Genomic DNA, 23474 nt, shown 5'->3' with positions numbered 1-23474 from the left:
TATTTATTTATTTATTTACAATACAATAAAAAAAACCTAAAATAGAACTATGTCCCACAAAATTATATAAAATAATTTGACTGTGGGATCAAGAAATTTAATTTAAATTTAAATTGATATAATATAAAATTAGATTAGTGTGATAATTAAAAATTAAATTAAATTTAAATTTATATAAAATAAAATTAGATAAGTATGATTATTAAAATTAAAATAAATTTAATGAAAGTATAATGAAATCAGTTATGGGAAAAGAAGTTATGGCAATGCATGTAATAAAAATTTTTTGAGCTTTGTTTTAAATTTACCTTTGATACTTTCATCCGTAATGAATGCAGGTAAACTATTAAATATATACGGTACACGTTTTTTAAGAGTTCGGTCTCCGTATGTAAACTTAACTTTAAACAAAGTATCCGAAAATTACTAAGGAAATCACTTGAAGATAACTAAATGCTTTTAATTTCGGCTAAACTAAATGAGTCTTTCTTCACCAATCGTTGTAATGTTTTAAGTTTCCAATAATAAAAAAACTGCATAGAGTTCGCTGAACAAACTACGTAATTACAGAAACGCGAAGAAAATGTATATTTTCTTCTTCCTTTACAAGTTTGTACAAACTGTTTATTGACACACGACTCTATTTCACTTCTATTATCATTGCAACGAGCGGGGAAATAAGAAATAGTGAAATACTGCACGAATACGTTTTATGTTATTTGTTTGTTAAATGCAATTTCTGCGACACAGGCAGATGCATTTTGTGAAAAGGAACATCGTAAAAAGTTATATTATGCTGTAGAAATTTGTATATAGTATACATAAAGTTATACCACTTATTCTGTTATACAAAAAAACTGCGATAGTTAGCCTAGAGGCCTAATGTTAGTCCTCTTCCCCTTGCAACCTTTTTATTTAAGGAAGGGACGGGAAAAGGAGGTGGATTTGCCATAGGAGTGGACGAATAGAATGGGAAAAACCTCTGTCTGTGAGTCCCCAACTGTGTCGATTAAAGTGAGACAACGCATCTGAAAATGCAAATGCTAAAGGGCAACAGTCGCTTTTGGCCAATTCAAGTGACCGCTTGATCATTTGCCACCTTTTCCTTTAAAAAGTATTGTAAAAGAAAGATTTTCATACTTCGTAATACAAAAATTGTAACAAAAAATATTAAAACTGTATAAATGAAGCATTATCATTGAATGTAAGTGTCTGTTTCGTAAATATGTAGTTATTTTTGCTGCGTTCAATTCAATGCAATAACCATTTCAGGAAATTGAACTGCTCTGTGCGCCTGTACCTGTGTACACGCGGTGTACACTCGGAGGAAACAGTGTCGCTTGTGAAAACTTTTATAACTAAAGAAATTGCACTTGTTTGTAAATGAAAACGATATTTTACATTTAGAGAATACATTCTCTGGTTTCATGACAAATAAATAGAGTTTATTTCAAGTTGTTGTTAAAAATATAACAACGGTTTCTAATATCGAAGGACTTGTATAAATTCTCTTATAAAATATAAAGAAACAATGTTTTAACACAAACTAAGAAACTTTTATAATTTTTTTTTTTTTGTATAGTACTTGTTATTCATATTTTTATTTAATAAAAAAACCTTTATCCTTGTACTTTGTAAGTTTATCTTTACTTAAGTAATAGAATTAATTTATCACGTTGTGTTCAGTTGGCGTCACATCGTGAACGAGTTGGCATTGGCTCGTAATGTTTTGTAACACTTCCCAAAGTACTCGTCTTGCCAAACTTACTTCAACTTAAGCATTATATCTAATCAAGAATTGTTTTGAGTTATTCATAAAGTTACCGCTAAAGTTATAACTTAGATACAAGTAAATATGTAACGTTTTTTTATTGATCAAGAAATTGATTTAAGATATTTTTTTTTATTTCTTATGTCAATTTACAAAGATATTTCTATGATTTTTGTAACTATTTTACAAATAAAAACACTAAAACTGAAAAAACTTTTTTTTTGGTTTTTTGCTAGATATAAAAAAACATCACGAGAAATATTTTTAATTATTTTAAGTGAAACAATTTAAAACAAACATAATAAAAACTTTAAGAACGATCTTTTCTGTGAGGTTTTGTTGAATTATTTTCTATTTAAGAGTTAACAAAAGCATCCTGCGGTTGCTTCGGACGAATAAATCCTGGACGTAGATAAAGTCAGCCAACTTGGCAGTAACTTATATGTTCTAAGTTCAAGTGAGAGAACTCGCTACTAACTTATAGTGTTCTATACTATTTTTGTAGTTACTCGTCATGATTCTATTTTCTGGAATGAAAATAAAAGTAAAATAATATGTTTAATAAATCTCTATACCTTTACTGTACTGTAAACTGTCTCTACTATTATTATGATGTACCAGAATTAGTAATTGTAACATGTAGAAAGTATGTTCAGGTAAATTAAAGCTGTATTTTATTGTATTCATAAAAATATATTTTAACAATACTCAGTAAAAAGTATCTATTTTTTAACCATTTTTAAAATGTCAACAAACCTATAAAATTAGATTTCACGTTTGTTTACATTGTATTTGTCCTCCATCAAAGCTTTATAAAAAAGATAAAACAAGATAATTGAATTTCCCGTTTTAACCCTCTGCATAACGAATGAAAAAACAAATATTTTATAATTTACAATTCCGCCCCTTTTGTACAGAGAAATAAAAAAAAATAACAATTGCGATGTCCACTAACTAACTTAGAATATACTGCAATAATCAACATCGTCTTTGAATTAAAGCAATGAAATAAACATTTGATTAAGGCATTTTTTTATCAAGTTTCTCTCAATTGAAAAGTGAATTAATTCTTTACTTGAATTGAACAAGTTATTAACTAAAACTTAAATAACTTGTTTATATGAAATCAGCGTAAATGAAAAATAGTCTCATTCTGTAATTTATAACCAAACAATACATACATTTTTTTTATAAACTACGTAAATTAAGTTTTTTTTTTGAGAAGAAAAAAGATATAGTCGGTATCAGGTAATCAAAGTTGTATACGAAAGTGGTCACGAAAAATAACACAGTCTTTGGTTTTGTATAAAAATTAACTTTTAGCTACAAATAATTTTTGTAGCCGGTTGTTAAAACATTTACATGGAAGTTAAAAGAGCAGAGAACCTCTAAAAGCTTTGAGCCATAATTAAAAAGATATTACGGACAGAGCGGGCGGCTCCCGCGCTTTTTTCTGGCCGTTATTTTTTTTTTACTTTCTTATTTACTCAGTTTCATTCAAAGTTAATTAACGTTCAATATTTTTTTGTTACAAATAAACGATACAGTCGAGTTGTTGCATCGACCAAAGACAAGCCCGAATTTAAAAAATACCCTGAAATTAAATTAATTTAAAACAGAAAAGTTATAAAATTTGGAACTGGAAAAAATAATTTCTAGCTCAAAAATTAATACTGTACCAGAAATTAAATAAAATACTGAATAAAAAAATAAATAATATCAAGAAAGACTTTGAAAAATTATCACATTGCTGAAGTTGAACCCCCTTTACAACTCCCTCAGCTGTGAAAGAAATTAAGCAATGATCATTTCGCCCGACACTCCCCTCCCCTGGGCAACGGGTATTTGCATAAAAATTGAAAAAGGAAAATAATATAAGTAAGGTATAAAAATCCAGGCGCGTGGTAAATAAATTTTGTTGGTCCCTGGAATTAAGTCAGGTTGATAAAATTTTTGAAAAATACTCGTTCTTGATATCAAAAAATTAATATTTGTAAAATTTATTTATTTACTTTATGAAAAGGTCTATAAAGATATGTTTATAATGAAACATGAAAATATGATCTTCAATGTATCTTTTCCTCACGATACATTTTTCCTGATGAATTTGAGACGTTAACAAATAGTAAATATAAAACAGAATATTTCAGTTTTTCCACTTGATCGTGCACTACACAGTACAAATTGAAATCGTTTATTCTGGAGCATTCCATTACAGCGGCCCACGGATGGGTGACCGTGCCATTACTCTCGCTCACGAGACGCGAGATACGCCTGTACTCAGATAAATATCCGCATAGATAAGGGATACGACAGAGATATGTGTTTGTATCTGATGCATCTCGCTTGTGTCGCTACTGGATCACAAACTTCTTGGATTTCATTCAAGTTACTTTGTGTAACACATTTTTAACAAGTGCTTAACATAGGACAATTTTGATGTAAAATGTGGTCATAATTTCTTTTAAAAGAAGTTTCTTTTTAGTAGATCAAGTTCTTAGCTACAATGTTGTTACATAACTGTCATTGGTCGTAATTTCGATTACAAAAAATATGACTCCATAATTATTAAAGAAAAAAATAACATGTTCCAATATAAAATGTCTATGTTCCGGCTTAGTTCTGGCCATTAATGCGTTCGGCCACCAGAAGTGTAAAGTTGTGCAACAATTCACAGCTTAGCGCGCCCCGACGGGTACAACTAACGAAGCACTGATGGATACCCTCCCCTCCCCCCTCTCCCAATAGGCAATCCGGGGCTCAGCTCCAATCAGCTGTGAACTTAAATCGGACCTTTTATTTAAAACAATTTTTTTGACATCGAAATTTTTAGTAAACTTCAATTTGTAGTAACTGTGATGTTTTTTTTTTGTTTTACACTATTTCACGATTGTTAGAAAATTTGTGTCATCTTTTGGGACATTGCTTTTTGATTAATCAAACTACATAAAATATATCTATATTGGTATAAGTAACTTTAACAATTTTTCTTCATAAGAACAATATTAAGAAAGATGACCGCATTGTGGTGAAATCAAAATGTCAATTTGCAACAATTTGAGCTGCGCACTGACCGCAACGCTGATTCTGTGGTCATAATTATATCGTGGAATATTTAAAAATATATCATCCATAGGTCTAGTTATTTGTTTAAATTGTTGCTACATTATTGACCTATTGTTTTAACATTAACTAATTAAAAAAATGACCACAATAGAGTGCGGTAAAGAAGCATATTTCCTCCGTGTAAATGTCTCTTAGATTTAACTTGATATTTGTGGCAATTAAGGAACTTTAGAAAGTCATAAAACAAGTTCAGCAAGACGTTAAGTACACTTACGTCGGTAGGAATAATTTACAGCGCGCTTGCTTGTGCCCGTGCTTGTGAGCCTCACCCTCCGCGGCCTCACTCTAATGTTTGCCCTAATTATTTACTTGCGCCTCAGAACCTAAAGACAATAGTGTTGTACAAACTTCTTAACAACAATTCTTGCATAACTACAACAAAGCCGCTTACGTCCTATTGACCTATAAAAATCAATAAAACCTCGCATTTTGTTTCTAAAATAAAATGTAGTTTCCCTTTACAAGAACTAAAATATTTATTTTTAACTAAAAAAATTAAAATACGCGACTGTACAACACTCAGGGGAAATAAACCCATATACATAAAAATACATAAGCATGAAAAGTATTATTATCATTCATATTAAAATTGTTAACAAAACACATATTCAAATTACGTTAGATCGGTAACAAACATAGAGGTAACGACTTCAAAGGTATGAGTGTATTGTGATGCCGCATCCCAAATTGCTCTGAAAGCAATTCGGAACTTTTTAATTATCTTTGTTGTCGGATATCGAATGGAATCGAATCCCCGACAAGAGCGCGCCATTTGCGGATCGACGGTCGTTAAACAAAAGGAGTCAACGAGCCGACGCTTGTGCAATTACTACGCTTTATTTCAACAAAAATGGGTTTTTTGACATAAAGTGAAATGATTATTTCGTCGCGATAACTTATATCATTTATTAAAATTTGTGTATATTTTGAAGTAAATTGAGTTAATCTTACCTACTTTTTGTCGATTAACGTTTAAAATGAGACATTCTGATTTTGGAATATTTTAAAAAATATGAACCAAAGTCGTAACCGAATCAAAACAAGTAAATAATAAAGTTTCAAATAGAAGCACCTCAGTAAACATAAGTAAGTTGTGAGGCTGTATGCAAAGCAGAGCCTTCAAGTTTGCAATGAGGCCGATGTCTGCGGAGATTAGATATCATCACAGCTTCATTTGAATGTTGTGACAAGCGTTTGATTGCTTTATCTAATTACTTAGAGCTATATCTCTGTACCTCATACATACATATGACACAATCATTGATACTAGTTGTTTAAATGTTTAGTGTTTAACAAAATAAATTATTAAAATAGAAATAGAAACAATTCAAATTACGAATACATTTTTAAATCATCTTAATTTCAAAAACTTTGAATTTTGAATGACAGTTGTATGACACACAAGCCGCCACTGCATGAGACAATTTTATAAAATATTACTGATTACTAAACAAGCCTATGTTAGTTTGCCTAACGAACAATTTTTATGGGTATTTTAAATGAATTTATTTTAATAAATTTTGTATTATCACCTTATCTCTTTTGATAGCCAAATCAATTTAATCTCAACAACCTCGCACCGGCTCTTAGACTATGGTATGAAAAGTCGTAGCAAACATTAAGTCAATCAATGTTTCAAAAGATATGTTTCATTTGGTTATCAGATGAGTGAAGGTCGACCTCCACCGGCTCTTACACTAATATATCAGAGGTCGTAGCGTACATTAAGTTAATCAATGTTTATCATTAACCAACAATTATATAAATAATTGCGCAGTGCTGTTTATCATGTGTACCATTCTACTACTACAGTAATTTAATTAAATACATTTTAAGTAGATGAAAATAATACCAGCAACAAAAAAATTGTACATCAACCTAAGTTAAACGGATATCTTCAATGTAAAATCTTATTTTAAAATTGTTGCACTCTTGTTTTTCATGAACGGAATATGTTTTTGTATTAAGCCAGAAATATCTGTTCTCCAGATGTTTCTCATACTTGTGAGTATTATTTTGGTGTCGCTGTCGTGGCTGGCGTGGCGGCACTGGGCGCGCCGGCGGAACTATTGGAAGAGGTGCGGCGTGCCTCATCTCCCGCCGCACCCATTGCTGGGCAGCCTCACTTTCCTGCAGCGAGAGAATCCTGTAAGTATATGATCAAATATTTCTAATGAAAACAAAATCTCGTATTCTTTACATCTAATAAATAAAAGCTTACGACAAAGTTCAACACAATATCCTGCTAGACAAAATGTACGGTTCCGGTGTCCGCGGCCCGGCATATTCATGGTTTAAATCATACCTGGAAAATAGATCCCAAATAGTTCAAATAGAACACTACAACTCTGCCACCGCTAAAATAGAAACAATTCGATCTCGAGAAAGGAAAATAACATGCTCTATCCCACAAGGAAGTGTACTGGGGTGTGTACTATTTTTAATTTATATAAATGACTTACCAAAAACACTAAACAAAGAGAAAACCTTGCCGGTTCTATTTGCAGATGATATATCCATTTTAATAAAATATGAAAATATAACCGCACCTAATCCTATATTACAAGATACATTACAAACTGTAACAAATTGGCTCCAAGACCATAACTTAGATATAAATTATAATAAAACTAAAATTATGCATTTCAGAGCACATAATAAATCCGCCCTAAATATAAACACAACTTTTCAAAATACAACCCTAGAAACTGTAGACACCTTTACACTGTTAGGATTAAATATTGACACACATATTAATTGGAAAACACATATAGAGTGCATTAAATCAAAGCTGTCCAAATTTACATATGCTCTTTTTCAATTAAAATGTAGCACAGACGTAAAAACAGCACTATCAGCGTACTATGCATATGCATACTCATGGCTGACATATGGTGTAATGCTCTGGGGAAATAGTGTAAATAGCCAAGATTTATTTATATTACAAAAGAAATGTATTAGAATAATTGCTCAAATAGATAATCAAGATAGTTGCAGACCCTACTTTATTAAATATAACCTACTAACTCTTCCCTCCATATATATTTACGATATTAGTTTATTTACATTTAAAAATATAAAGACTTTTACAAAAGTAAAAGACACACATAATGTTAACACTCGTCACAAACATAAATTACACTTACCGCAATCTAGAATTAAAATGTTAAATGAAAGTCCCTATTATATGGCTGTAAAAATTTTTAACCACTTACCAAATGAAATAAAAGAAGAAGTAGAATTCATAAAATTTAAAAGAAAATTAAAACATTTTCTAATTAAGAAATGTTTTTACAATATTGAAGAATACTTTAAAAATCCAAAACAATTTAACCTCTAAATAAACCCAAATAAGCATACACACATAAGGCAATAAATAGGTAACATATATTAAATGTATTTCTTTCTTTGTTATTGTATATTATAATTTGTATTGTATTGTATGTTAAAAAATTATATGTAACGATGCCTGGAAAAGGCGAAATGTTCAATAAATAAATAAATAAATAATAATAGCACTAACGGCCGCAATCAATATACGATTGTTGAGACCTGTTGACGATGGAATCAAAGCCTTTCATGATATTCTACATTAATTCTATTTGTATTTTAACTGTATTGATTTTGTACCCTTTAAGTATGTTTCTTTGTGTATTTCATATGAATTTGTACTCTGTATTAATACCATAACGTACCGTTTTATTATCTGTGAAATACTGAATATTACCAAGGTAGTTAGAGAAAATGTTTGTACATTTGAATTTATAAAAATAAAGGAATCGCAAGGTAGTCCGCACGCAGTACAGTCACAACCCAGCCTTCGGACAGCGAACTGTGCGCACCGTATTGAAACTTCGTGTTTTATTTTCTCTCCTCATCGCCGCCATCCTCTACAAGACCGTTCCAAAAATTATTGTACTTTGTACAAAACGGAGTGCAAAGATTATTCGGTCTCCATATAAACAATGAATCATTAAGTGGTAGTACGATCCGCCAATTAAACTACAAGGGATAAGCAAAAATAGTTCCTGATCGAATATTGGTTTCGACCATTGTAAGAACACTGATTTTATTGTAAATACCATTTACGTAATAAAACCATATAATTTCGTTTGTCAGTTATTTCTAAATATATTTGTTTGTCAGTCAGTGTGGATGCGTCGAATGTACGACAGATTCCGGGGCCCATACGTGGGCATTTGGCTCTTCTGGCGTCCGGGACTCATCATAAACTGCCCGGAAATCGCGCGAAAGGTGCTGGTCAAAGACGCCAATGTCTTCAAGGACAGGTTCCTCAGCTCGGGGAAGAGCGATCCCGTCGGCGCTCTCAATTTATTTACAGTCAAAGTAAGACGACGTTTTGTTTGTGATTTGTTTTAATTAAAATTATTGTAACAAACAAACACGGATTTATTTTTATGACATTTTCCGTCTTATCTTATCCATTTCATAAAAACAATTTTTTTCTGTACAATAACAAGCTGTTGTACTGTATACTTATATTACATATATAGAGAGAACATTCTTTTTCTTTATCAACATTGTTTGCTCATTATATTATTATCTTTTTCGCTTCTTTCTTCTCTAATAAAGTTGTATCATCAATAAAAATATATAAACTAAAGATTTCAGTATGTGTGTGTATGTACAGAACCATCAGTAACCTTTCTGTATTGTGCGAGGATCCGCTGTGGTCGTCTCTGCGTCGGCGACTGACGGTGGTGTTCACGTCCCACAGACTGCGCGCGTTACACTCCCTCACCGCAGACAAGTGCGCTGACCTCGTGCACAGGATACGCAATGAAATCCAACAAAACACATACACAGATCTGAGGGTAACTCTCAAGCACAGCTTGACTTGTAACATTACTTCGACATCTTCAAATAGTTGTCCCTTTGATTGGCACAAAACTTGGTCTCCCGCAGTCTTTATCTTTTAACAGTTTCGTTTCAACAAAACGTTAATGTACAGTAATTGAATTGTTACGCTTGTTCCTGTACCGCATAAATAGTTTATTTTAGTTATTTCAGCGGTGAAGTTACACGACACCTATTTTATAATGTACTCAAATGGCCACATTTACTGATGTCTTGGTGATCTCAAAGCTAACGATATTCCATCCTTCTGGTTTAACTTCTTTCCATTTTGCCTAAGCTTCTTTTATTATTGTCAAAGAATTAATGTTAGTTTTGTTGCATGTTCTAGGTTTTATTTGCAGATTTCACTACGGACATAACAGGATGCGCGTCGTTTGGTCTGGGCGGCGAGGCGACGCTGACCGGGCACAGCGCCATGCGCCGCGTGACACGCCACTTTATGGCCTACAGCATGCTTCGGGGTCTCTGCTGGTCCAGCATATTCTTCTGCCCCCAGCTCGTCGACGTCTTCGGGTATCCATTCGCATATTCTCCCAGAAATTTCTTGCACAGAATAACCAAACTTTTTATATGGACATGGGCAAAGGTGGGCATTAACTCGTTAATCCGTTAATCGTTAATTAACGAAGTTAACATTTTCCTTAACGGATTAACTTTTAAGTTAAATTCAAAAAGTGTTAACGCTCTTGTTAACTTCCGTTAAATTCTACTTCCGTTAATTTAGTCCGTTAATTGTTACAATTGACACTTATTGACGTGTTGTCATTTTATTTAAATTATGCATCAGGCTACATTCGTAAGTTCGGCTATGTTCGGCGACCGTCGGCGAGTCGAATGGTGAACGAGAACGAGAGAGAACGAGAACGAGCGAGTGTGATGCACAGCGTTCGGAACCGTACGATAATTATCGTACACATACGATAATTTTGTGCCTACATACGATGTACGATAGCATATTATTATCGTACGCAGATTGTACGATAATTTCTATCATGATGCAAAATTTGAGAATTTATATTATTTCACTCATGCGTTGATAGTCTAAACCGCAGTAGCATGATTTTATTTTGTCCAATAAAATCTTGAGAAAATACCGGGAAATACAAGTTCTTTATTCCTATTGGTCCTTACGATCCGCTCTACTAAGTTTCACCAATGCCAATACTGTAACTTTATCCAGCGCCTGCTGTACACGCTTTCTTATTGGTTAGTATAGCATCTACCAATGCGAACAAGAGAATATAAGTTCGATATTTCGATATTTCGATTATGTTCACACTTCATATGTATCGTATATTTTGTGTAGAAAAGTTGGCAGTTATTTCGTTATATTATTATGATTATATGTCCGTTTTCGCTCTGACAAAGGGAATTATTCAAATTAAGTGAAGAAAGAAGTAATTTTCTAGAGCAGCAAAATTTTGATCATACACTCGGAGTGATTGTACGATAATTTCGATCCATGTACGATAATTTTACGCCCCTGGTACGATAGTCAGTCCACTTCAAGTTGCTAACGCTGGTGATGCATGTTATACAAATACAATACACCGAGCGGCCGGGTTAGACGTGATCAAAAGAGTACCAGAGAATCCTTGTTCGAAAATAATTACGATTTAAACAAACTTACCTCTATCAAATATTGCGAAGTTTAGGCGCTAGACACCTTCAAAGTTTATTAATTATTTCATATTTACACAAATGTCTCGAAAAATCTTTATTAGGGGAGCGGGGGGCACGTTGTTACAGGGGTAAGAAGTTACACGCGTTTTTTACCGGGATTTTAAACTCTTTGATGGACATAATTGGACTCATTTGTTTTCTTATAATATCGTGCATTATACAAAAACAATCAGTGACCTGCCAAGCGCTGAGCTGCTAGGTTGTGTGCGTGTGTCCCGATTTCAACCAAGTAAGTAAAAAAATTCTTTACGAAATTTTTGATTCCTGATGACTATACTTTTTATTTTGTCAAAAATTTTAACCTTGAACGTTCATAATATATCTACCTTTAATTTACAATATTGTTTTATTCTACTATCGATATCCATTAATAATGACTTCAATTTATATTAAAAAACGTGCCATGGGGCAAGTAGTTACAATTGTTTGGGGTAAGTTGTTACATGTAACAACTTACCCCAAAAATATTACCTTATCTGGTATTGTACTGTTCGTTTTCTTATTTAAAATTCTACATATTTTTTGTTATTTCCAGAATGAGAAACTATAAAAGAAAAACAGAAAGAGGTACAACTAGTAAAGAAGTTTATGAATCTGCTGCAGCAGAAGTACTGCAGAATAAAACGAGCATTCGTAAAGCAAGCGAGATGTTTAATTTGTGTCCGATGTCCTTATCCAGGTATGTCAGAAAAACCAAAAACAACGAAAGTTGTTCTTTGGGTTACGTTAAACCTAGATTGGTATTCTCAGAAGAAACAGAACATAAATTAGCTTCTTATCTACTCAAAAGTTCAGAAATATATTTTGGTTTACTACCAACAGAAGTACGCAAACTAGCTTATCAATGTGCTCTAAAACTCGATTTAAAAAATATTCCCCCCAGCTGGCATAAAAATAATACGGCTGGGCCGGACTGGTTTAAAAGTTTTATGCATAGAAATCCTCAACTATCTCTACGAACACCAGAAGCTACATCTTTAAGTAGAGCAACATCGTTCAACAAAACCAACGTTAACGATTTTTTTGACAAACTGCAAGGCTTGTTCCAAAAATATGAATTCACTGCTTCAAGAATATGGAACGTTGACGAAACAGGTGTCACGACGGTGCAGAAGCCTAAAAAAATAGTTGCTGCCCGGGGTCAAAAACAGGTCGGTGCGATCACATCTGCCGAAAGAGGGACACTTATTACTCTTGCATGTGCCATAAATGCTGCTGGGAATTCAGTTCCACCGATGTTCGTGTTTCCCAGAATGAGATACACGGATCTTTTTCTTCGTACTGGACCAGTAGATGCGATTGGAGCGGGAAATTCTTCGGGATGGATGACAGAAGTAGAATTTTTAAAATTTATGGATCATTTCATTCAACATGTCAAGCCTTCTGCTGAACAGCCCGTTCTGCTCCTTTTGGATAACCATAGCTCGCACGTAAATTTTCATGTCGTTGAGAAAGCCAAAATAAACAACATAATCATGCTGTCATTTCCACCGCACTGCTCTCACAATTTACAACCATTAGATGTAGGAGTTTATAGTCCTTTTAAAAACCACCTTAATCGAACACAGACTGCCTGGATGTATAATCATCCAGGAAAAACCATGACGATTCATGATCTTCCTGCCGTGGTGAAAGATTCACTGCCTTTGGCCCTAAATCCTGCAAATATCATGAGTGGATTCAGATCAACAGGGATATGGCCCTTCAATCCTGACATTTTTCAAGACAGTGACTTTGCACCTTCTTATGTCACTGATCGCCCTAATCCAGAAACAAATTGTCCCATGGCTTCGCAGAACATCTCCAATTTGACACTAGACCTGGAAAATCCAGAATTGTTAGATTCTGCACCTCAACTGAACATAAGCACCACTGAAATCATACAGGCAATAGAAACAGCAACAAATCCAATGCCTGACACTACTAAAAATATTCCTGTTTCACCTTGTCCAAATCCCGTTAGTTCGCAAGATACAGAATGTTTGACTATATCACTGACTCAAAAAGAAAATGAAATAGAATTGTCGATACCAGGTCCATCTGGTATACAAAGTAAATTTGAAAATTTTTCACCTTCAAAAATAAGACCCTTTCCTAAAGCAGTAGCTCGAAAACAATCTATCAACAGTCGTCGTAAACGCAAATCCGCTGTGCTAACCGACACACCTGAAAAAGACTCATTAAAAAGAGAGTATGAAGAAAAACTGGCAAAGACCAAAAAAACGTGTGACAAAACTAAAGGAAAAGGCAAAGGTAAAGGAAAAGGTAAAGGTAAAGGAAAGTCCTCGAAAATGAGCGAAGAAGGAAAAGAAAAGGTGAAGAAAAAAATTTTGGTTTCCGATTCAGATTCTGATACTGATGAATGGTTTTGTTTAGTGTGTAGCGAAAGTTATAGCACCTCGATAAAAGAAGATTGGGTAGAATGTTTAGAATGCAAAATGTGGGCCCATGTCAAATGTGTAACGGGAAATGTTTGCTCATTCATTTGCATTAATTGCAATTCTGATGAAGACTGATTTAATATTTTTGTGTGATATTGTTACCTACCTCTATAAAAATTACTATATATCTTTCTATAATATAAGTGCCTTAAAAATGTTAGAATCCAAAGTATTTTAGTTTGCCAAAAGTTTATTAAAATAACTTATTAAGAAGTGGAAGTGAATAATTTAATTACTACAAGTTGTTATTTGCAGACTAAGTCTGTGTTTTTATATAAGATTTGAAAATGTTCCTGCCAAAGTGATTTTCTACCAAAAAAAACTTAAAAAATTACCATAATAGATATTATAATTACTCATAAATGTTAGAAGACTGTATAAAGTGATCTCTATTGTTTATATCGTTTTGAAATACTAATAAAAAAATATATATCACTGATGATTTTGTTCATTTATCTACCGTAACATCGTGCCCCGATGATGTAACAACTAGCCCCAATTCCGGGGTAAGATGTTACAATCTACTTGTTTAGTTAAATTCTCCATTGTGAAAAAATTACATAAATTTCAATAATTTTTCAGTCATATTTTCATAGCTAAATAGACATACTAACATTACAAGTTATCAAATGTATAATTTATTTGATAGCTTTTGTCATATTAACAACTATCTAAAAATTGTAACAACGTGCCCCCCGCTCCCCTACATTTTATTCACATTAAAACTGGTTTTCATTTACTTAACATCACTTTTTTTAGAACAAGACTTTGTTATAAAATCAACATAAGGTTCGAAAACACTCACACACTCTTAATACATTAATTGTTATACGTGAGACGCAAAATCTATTAAAAAAGATAAACTCTGCGTTGAATAGCAATCAAAATAATCGGGAGTGCATTACTCTTCAACGTCGTACCTAAAATACAACAAAACTTTGTTGCAGACAAAATGTTTATTTTAATTTTGGAGTTTAAAGACAACAAAAAATAGTTTATGGTTCATTTGAAAAAGGGATTTTTTTGTCATTGCGTAGATAAGAAACAAACAATGAAAAATAAATTTAAAAATTCGAAAGACGAAATGTGCACGCAATAAACGTTCCTCAAAAACAAAAGGGATTTAGGTGTTTATTACCGTCGTTTGTTTTTTTGGGGCTTCTTCATAGTCAACGAAAAATAATTTTGCATTTTAAAAATATGAACAAAGGATCAAATGGACAGCCGCACAGAGAATGCGATAACGAACTCGATGGATTTATGGCCCCAACCCTTCTAATTGTCGGGGATGCACGTGCGCTGCGCAAAGACAATAGCGAAGATAATTTGTTTGTTTACAAAAAAAAAGTATACGACAAAACGAGAAAGAATGAGGAAAAAGATAAAATAATTATGTTAGTGAAATAATGTTAAACTGTGTTATACTAAATTTAATATATGAAATGTCGAACAAGTGACCTTTACAAAAAGACATCGATTTTTTTACGTATATCGCAAGTTTATTTTAAAATTAATCGAATGTCGTTGAAAATAATTCAAAACATATTCTTACTAATTAACTATAACGATTTTATAGGTGATAAGAAAGAGAGAAGACATCACCCGCGATCGGTTGTTTTCGTAATGTCGTGTAACTTGTGCTATATATTATACACTGAGAGTAATTTAACTTGATTTAACATATAACAATAGATCGGACGATATATCATTAGATGATAGAAGTTATCGAAGGCATCTCAGTTGTATAGTTTGATGTGTTGAGATGTATCACTGGATTGGTTATATAGTTTATTTATCAATGTTATAATAAGTTTCCTCTGATGTTAGAAGTTTTATTAATAAATCTATATTAATAAATAAAAAGTACGTAAAAATGATAAGTCTGTTCGTGGGTCCTTAGCTAAAATAAAAAAAAAAATATTACCAAATTATATATAAAATTAAATGTTCAGTTGTTGGAGTATGAGCAAATGAATATCCGGGAGCAAATAGTAACAGATAAATGTAAATACTGCACAAAAGTTTTGATTGTTTTTTTTTTAATATTATCACATGTCTTAACTGTTTAATAGAAAATTTGTGTTGTCTAAATTTAGTTAGCTCTCTAATTCCGTGACGTCGGATTGTCGATAAAAAAATTGACTGAAAAGGTCAATTTTCCATTATTGTCAGTGTAGTATATAAGTGTGTGTAACTAGTGCATGCTATGTCATTACTATGGTACAGGCATTAGTACATCGCTCCTATTGTCTAAATTATATTTTAGTATATTATATAACTAAACTATAGATAGGATTAGCGATCGCCCGAGATTTCGTAAGCGCAGTAAAAAAATAGCCTAAGTTCTATCGAAAGTCTCGACAAAATCGGTCCATACGATTCGGAGATTATTCGTATGGCCGTTTCCCGCTTGCGCCTTATACTCGTAATATAAATAAAAATTAACTTTAACTGTTAACTTTAACTTGCGTTAAATTTTCGTAAATTAAACGCTTTAACGATTAACGAAGTTAAATTTTTATTTAACGAATTAACGATTAACGAAGTTAACTTTTTGATTAACTGTGCCCACCTATGGACATGGGCTATCAAGCAGCAAGTTGTTCCTACGCCCTACTGATTTTAAATATGGCTTAATGTTACACTTACACGTTTATTAAAAAGTATTTTTTTTTATTTCTCGGAACAAAAAACTACAAAATACAGAAATGTTTTATTTTACAATTATTATTTACAATTTTATTATTTCAGAGGAAGGTTGTAATGGAAAATTTAAAAAATATGATTAAAAGTCTGCAGAAAATTTTCGAGCTTTTAACTATTTTTGTATTTAATTTTTGCAGATTCTCCCTGTTCCCCGAAAGCGCAACAAAATATTTCAAAGAAATATTTCGGACAGTGGTTGAAAAGCGCGGCGGATATGACAGAAAAATTGATGAGCCCAAAGATTTATTGGATGCTCTTCTAAAAATACGACAGGAAAGTCTCAATGATAAAGAAGGTAATCATTTTACTGCTGATGGATTAAAAAAGTCTAAATCAATTGTGATTCCGAAAATTTCTTTAATTACTTTGAACAATAGAACATGTATTTCAATAGCTATTGCTGTGTTTCGATCGGTTAAAGAACCAAATGGATAAAACAGTTGATTAAAAATTCTGTGAATAAGCAAAATTGGTTCGAGACCGAATACTGATTTAAGCCGTCAGTTTATCCATTACTGTATGTATTACTTTTAGAAATTTCTGAAGACATTTTGGTTGCTCAGGCGGCGATTTTCGTCGAAGGAGGCTTCGATACCTCCGCTGGAGCTATGACGTATGCTATATATGAATTAGCATTTCATCCAGAAATACAGGTAGAACACATAAAACTGTATGATTTTATTTATTGAAAATATATTTAATACTATGTTGAATTGTAGAACAAGCTATATGAAGAACTTTTAGAAGCAAAAAATCAATACGGCGTAGAAGGTCTCGATGGAAATGTTCTGGCTGGCTTAAATTATTTTAATTGCGTCATTAAAGGTACACTTTTTATGAATATTAGCTAATTAGCATTTAAAAAAAACAACCGATCCAATATTTCTTCTTATTTCAGAAGTTACGAGAAAATACAGCTCAATGGGATGGCTGGACAGGATTGCGTCACAGGATTACAGGATAGATGACAAACTGACGATATCCGCGGGCACACCAGTCTATGTGAATGCGATCGGCATGCATTACGATCCAGATTACTTCCCCGAACCAAATAAGTTCGATCCGGATCGTTTTCTGCCAGAAAATGAAAAGAATATAAAACCTTTCACATTTATGCCATTCGGTGAAGGACCGAGGAGTTGTATAGGTATCTTTTGTTCTATTTTTACTACTGATGTCAAACTTCAAAATATCTACTTTACTAAATTTCAAAGTTAGTGAGATAGTCGATCTAAATAAAGTAGGTAAATAAAGAGGAAAGTTTCTGCGATAAGGGTGAACTGAGTGACATCTGTTACCGGATAAAAAATTCCGGCCTATAATAAAACGCCATACTTAGGCTTGTATATTAGAAATTCCTTTGACTTGGTCTTTGAATAATGTTGCCCATTTTGGTAGCTTAATACAGCGCTCATGTAAGAAGTTAATTTTTCACGTTTTCACAACTTTACAAAATATACTATACTAGCTATATTGCGTAAGTATTTCTATTTAATATTTACTTTGTGTTTATTGGTTTCTGTTGTTTAATTAACTTGAATGTTTTACGTCAATCCTGTTTTTCCAGGAAAACGTTTCGGTCTTCAAACAGTGAGATACGGGCTAGCGCATGTACTACTGAACTACGAAATAAAACCCGTGCCCGACGCACCGACGCCCTCCCAAGCCAAAATTGAGAAGAGAGGAATGTTTCTGATGCCCGGCGAACCACTGTACGTTAAATATATTCCGAGATGTATTACATAGATGTAGTAGTGGGATTGTCGATTATCAAGTGAAACACTTAAAAATTGTAATAAAACTTTATTCTCGTCGTTAGCGTCCTTATTCCTCTTACATCGTTCGCCGGATGTTCTCCTCCATTCGTCTCGCTCACACACCCTCTCGCTTACACTTCCGTTTTGTTCCATTTCATACAAATAATTTAATCATCTTACTTTCCATTCCCACATTCGGCCTTCCTGCACTCATGTCTGTCCTCAGACATGCTCTATTAACAAACCTTATACAAAATTAAATCTTAATTAATACACTCTTATCACATTACGGTAACAAAAAGAAATACTAAACAATACAATCATGAAACTTAAACTATACAATAAATTCTGTAGTAATAAACAAAAACATCTTATCAAACTCTATTCTTAATTTAAAGCAAAACCTTTGGCCACCAAAAATGAATTCACCATGACAATCAATGAAGAAAACTGCAACAGAGATTTTAATAATTAAATAGTAGAAAAAATACCTTAGTAATATTCTAATTCTCCAATTCTTCTGGACCACTCTGTTCTGGCCATCTCTTCATTTGGTCTGCAGAACTTGATGTCCTTATGGGCCCCTCGGCCGTACTATCTGCCTTCTCCACATGATAACGATCATTGCGGTTACATTTAACTACTTTATATGGACCTAGATATTTGGGTTTGAGTTTAAGACCTGGGCCAAACTGCGTTCGTTTAATAGCGACCAAATCCCCTTCAGCATATTTGATACTTTCCTTCCTATTTTTATTAAAATGTTTTCTATTTTCATCTTGAATTTTTAATATTTGTTCTTTAGCTTGCATCCTTAGGTTCTCTCTGCTTTCATTAAATTCTGATATAATTTCCTCTTGTAACAAACTTAAGATTTCTACATCTTCTCTGTTTCTCATCTTTGTCCCCATCAATAATTCAAAGGGTGTTGTATTTATCCCTCTTTGGAAAGTGCTATTCAATGCTCGCTGCACCCTACTCACATGTTTATACCACACAGATGGGTTTTCGACACATAACTTGGTTAGAATAGGTATAATGATTCTATGGACTCTCTCCACCTGACCATTTCCGCGTGGTACGCCTGTTGTAATTTTCACATGCAAAATATTTTCCTCTTCACAATAACTTTGAAAATCTCTACTTGTAAATGCCGTTCCTCTATCTGTAATGATTCTGCGAGGATTACCAAAAGCTTGTTGATGTATTTGAAGTCTTTTTAATGTGTCACTACTTGATGTTGTCTTCGTGGGGAATAACCATACAAATTTGGTGAATGCATCTATCACGGTGAGTATATAATTATACTGCTTTTTTGTTTCTGTTAATGGTCCAACATGATCTATATGTAATGTATCAAATGGAATACTATCCTTTTCAATAGGATTCAAAAATCCTTCCTGTTTTCCTTCTTTTCTGTGCGCTAATAAACAGGGAATACAACTCAGCATAAATTCATCAATTTTCTTATCTATATCTCTGATATAATAGTCCCTACTTAATAATTCTTTCATCTTTGTTTTACCAAAATGACCATTACTATGCACTCTGTTAATTATTTCTTTTTCCATTGATCTCGGTATAACTAATTGTTTCTGATTTCCCTTGTACAACACTCCATTTTCTATCCAAAAATCATCATATTGTTTTTCATTTAAAATGGTTTTTATAGCCTTCAATCCTTCATCATTTTCTTGCGCCTGTATTATACCATCTTTTAATGATGTTATAACAACCACCGATCTGCTTAATGCATCTGTATGCTTCATTTTGTAACCCGCCCTGTGTTCAACTTCAAAATCATACTCATTGAGCATCATTACCCATCTAGCAACTTTGGCAGTCAAATCTTTTTTCCTTAAGGTCATTTCAAAAGCTTGGCAATCTGTAACTATTTTAAAATGAATTCCATAAAGATAATGTCTAAACTTCTTTATTCCTTCTATTATTGCTAAAGCTTCCAATTCATAACTTGAATACCTGCTTTGAATATCATTAGTCTTTCGGCTCATATAATGGACTGGATGTAATCCTGAATGTGGGTGATGCTGCATAAGTATTGCGGCCAATGCTACACTTGATGCATCAGTATGTAATTCAGTCTTTAACTTTGGATCAAATATTTTTATAACTGGTTTACTAGCCAACTTACTCTTCAATGTTTCAAAAGCTATTCTTTCATTATCTTGAAATAAAAATTCCTTATCCTTTCTCAGCAAATCTGTTAATGGTTTAGCAATTGCAGCATAATTTTCTATATATTTTCTAAAATATCCGGTTAATCCAATAAAAGTATGCAACTGTTTGAGGTTCCTTGGCTCTGGATATTTCATCACAGCATCCACTTTCTCCAAGCTAGGTCTCACTTCTCCGTTTTTAATCACATGTCCTAAATATTCAATTTCCCGCTGTAGTAAGTTTGCTTTTTTCCAGTTCAGCTCTAATCCATATTGTGAAGCAACTTCCAAAACTTGATTTAGTCTATACAAGGCCTGCTCCTCATCAATAGCTGGAATAATAATATCATCTATGAAAATCATCAAAATACCTTGAGCCATCAACTCTCTGAAGACTATGCTTACAAATCTCATAAATGTTTTTGGACATATTGACAAACCAAAGGGAGCGCGCATAAATTCATACTGTCCTTGATGTGTTACAAATGATGTGTATTGAATTGACTCCTCGCTGACCTTTAAATGAAAGAATCCATTTTTTAAATCCAAAACACTGAATACTCTGGCATCTTGTAATTTGTCAATGAGATCATCTATTACTGGCAATGGAAATTCATCCTTAACTATTTTCTTATTTAGTAAACGATAATCCACACAAACCCTAGTTTCTCCATTCTTCTTTTTAACCAATACTAGAGGACTAGCATACTCTGAAAAACTCACCCGTATGATTCCTGCCTGCAACCATTCTTTAATCTGTTTTTCTACAACCTGCTGTTCCAACAAGGACAATCGTCGAGGCCTTTGTGCAACTGGTATGCTGTCTTTCAATACTATCTTGAGTTTGATAGGTGCTTCTTCAGTTTGTAGTGGTTTGTACTCTCTGACAAGCCGTGCAACTTCATCTTTCACCCTGGAATCCTTAATGTGATCTAAAACAACATCAGAACACCCTACAAAACAATCAATTTTACCTATCCAATCATAGCTTTGTGGCAAAAATGTTACAACACCTTCATTCATTAACATGGTTACTGAGCTTAAGAATTCTTGGCCAATTATTACATCGTAAGGCATAACCTTATTAATTACTACATGGAATACAATGTTTTCATAACATCGGCTGTCAATTTTAAGATTTACAAATGTTTTACCTGCCGATCGTACTTGGGATTGACCCAATCCAGATAAAATTAAATTATCATCACAAATTTGCAATTTTAACTTTGTAAACAAAGACATCGATATCAAATTTACATCGCTACCTGAATCTATTAATGCGTTGACACTTATATCGTTTAAATATACAACTTTAATTGGCTTTTTATTACACAAAACACTATTGTTTACAACTGCGTTTACTTCAGGGTTCAAGGTCACAATCGAACTGTCATTGTCACTTTGTTTTGTTGGAATGTCAAATGAATTCGGCACTCCGACGCCTCGGTTGCCATCTTGAAATTCGCCTCGTGCGCTGTCATTGGTCGTCATCGTTCCGAACATAGCCGAACGTCGATTATTACTGCTTCCGCCCGACGCCGTCGCCGAAACCGCCGCCGCCATCTTATCGCCCTGATTTGAACTTGTGTTTGCGCCGTTTTGCATCTTGCAATTCGGTCTAATATGGCCGTATTGGTTACAACCAAAACATTTCAGACCGTTTTTGCATGCACTAGCCACATGATCGATGCTTCCACAATTATAGCACCGCCTTTTCATCGGAACAAACTGCTGCTGCTGACTTACACGATCTTTTCTTACTTCTTTTGACTTGCTTTTAATTTTTTCGTAAATAGTTAAATTTTCTTTTAATGCGCTATATGTTGTTACACCATACAATACACTTTTATTATACTCAAAATCTTCGATTCCGTCCACGATGTACTGTATAGCCACGTAATCCGGAAATTTAGCTCTTTTTCCTAATTCTTTCATTGTTAACATGTAATGATAAAGGGATTCATCTTTGCGTTTCTTTCGGCTAGCCATTATTTCGTGCATTTCTTTAATGTTCACAGTATCAGGAAATTCCTTACATACGGCATTTTTTAAATCTTCAAACGTTTTATAAGTTTTTTCTGACCGTAGCCATAACTCCGCGGTACCTGTTAGAGTTCTGCGAGCGACAATAAGGGTTTGCTGCGGACTCCATCCGAATATTTCAGCATTGTCTTCGATGTCTTGTGCCCATTTGTTAGAAGAATATATTTTGTCATCCCCGCTGAATTTCGAAATGTTGAACGTACCGTCTATCAGGCTGACTGGCGTTCCTGCTCCCTTTTCTTGCATCTTGATTGATTGTTTTTGCAATGGCCACGCCACGTCGCGTCGTCTGCGCCAACCGTTGCTCACCGTCGTAAAATATTCCAAAATTATCGCCGTCCACACGTCGTATTCACTTGATTAATCGAGATCCCGGACGAGCCCCCAAAAATTGTAGTAGTGGGATTGTCGATTATCAAGTGAAACACTTAAAAATTGTAATAAAACTTTATTCTCGTCGTTAGCGTCCTTATTCCTCTTACATCGTTCGCCGGATGTTCTCCTCCATTCGTCTCGCTCACACACCCTCTCGCTTACACTTCCGTTTTGTTCCATTTCATACAAATAATTTAATCATCTTACTTTCCATTCCCACATAGATTTATGTTATGTAATTAAACTATTGTAGCAAATGTTTTGTTTTTACAAACTTTAATCTATTAGTTTCATCTGTTTGTCATCAAATGTTGAAAATTAAATTTAATCCACTTCCCGTTTTCTGACTGAGATGAAATTTTGCATCATGTGTAAATAACGAAACAATGCAATGGCCATGACAAGGATGACACTGGAAAGTGCGTATGGAACTTTTCAATTCTCATTGACTTTCAGCTACTTTGTATCGTATTGAGGAGGAAATTTTAAGAACGTAAAAAATCTTGTTTTTTAAAAA

The 23474-nt window shown here is 33.4% G+C and overlaps 1 protein-coding gene across 2 annotated transcripts; it reads left to right on the top strand.

The window, feature by feature from the left end:
• Positions 1 to 6828: 6828 nt before the first annotated feature.
• Positions 6829 to 23214, top strand: LOC106721129 (cytochrome P450 6k1). Of its 2 annotated transcripts, XM_045682760.1 has the most exons (10): positions 6829 to 7045; positions 9044 to 9244; positions 9580 to 9732; positions 10104 to 10288; positions 16743 to 16900; positions 17140 to 17258; positions 17325 to 17430; positions 17504 to 17752; positions 18173 to 18353; positions 23184 to 23214. In XM_045682760.1, exons 1-9 carry the CDS (start codon positions 6839 to 6841, stop codon positions 18349 to 18351), a joined length of 1557 nt encoding a protein of 518 aa, XP_045538716.1. In that variant the 5' UTR covers positions 6829 to 6838; the 3' UTR covers positions 18352 to 18353; positions 23184 to 23214. The 2 variants fall into 2 exon arrangements, with proteins under 2 accessions (XP_045538716.1, XP_045538717.1); XM_045682761.1 differs by lacking the exons at positions 6829 to 7045; positions 23184 to 23214 and having other exon boundaries at positions 9087 to 9244; positions 9549 to 9732; positions 18173 to 19560.
• Positions 23215 to 23474: the final 260 nt, after the last annotated feature.

Source organism: Papilio machaon, chromosome 20 (genome assembly GCF_912999745.1).
Source record: "Papilio machaon chromosome 20, ilPapMach1.1, whole genome shotgun sequence".
NCBI lineage: Eukaryota > Metazoa > Arthropoda > Insecta > Lepidoptera > Papilionidae > Papilio > Papilio machaon.
Note: the sequence above shows the minus strand (reverse complement) of the source record. Positions and strands in the feature narration are given on the sequence as shown.

Excerpts from the sequence above, each read along its gene's own strand:
- LOC106721129 (XM_045682760.1), top strand. The coding sequence starts at position 6,839 with ATGAACGGAATATGTTTTTGTATTAAGCCAGAAATATCTGTTCTCCAG. Across the intron at positions 16,901-17,139 it reads AAGTCTCAATGATAAAGAAG|AAATTTCTGAAGACATTTTG; the intron begins GTAATCATTTTA and ends TATTACTTTTAG. Across the intron at positions 17,753-18,172 it reads AGGACCGAGGAGTTGTATAG|GAAAACGTTTCGGTCTTCAA; the intron begins GTATCTTTTGTT and ends CTGTTTTTCCAG.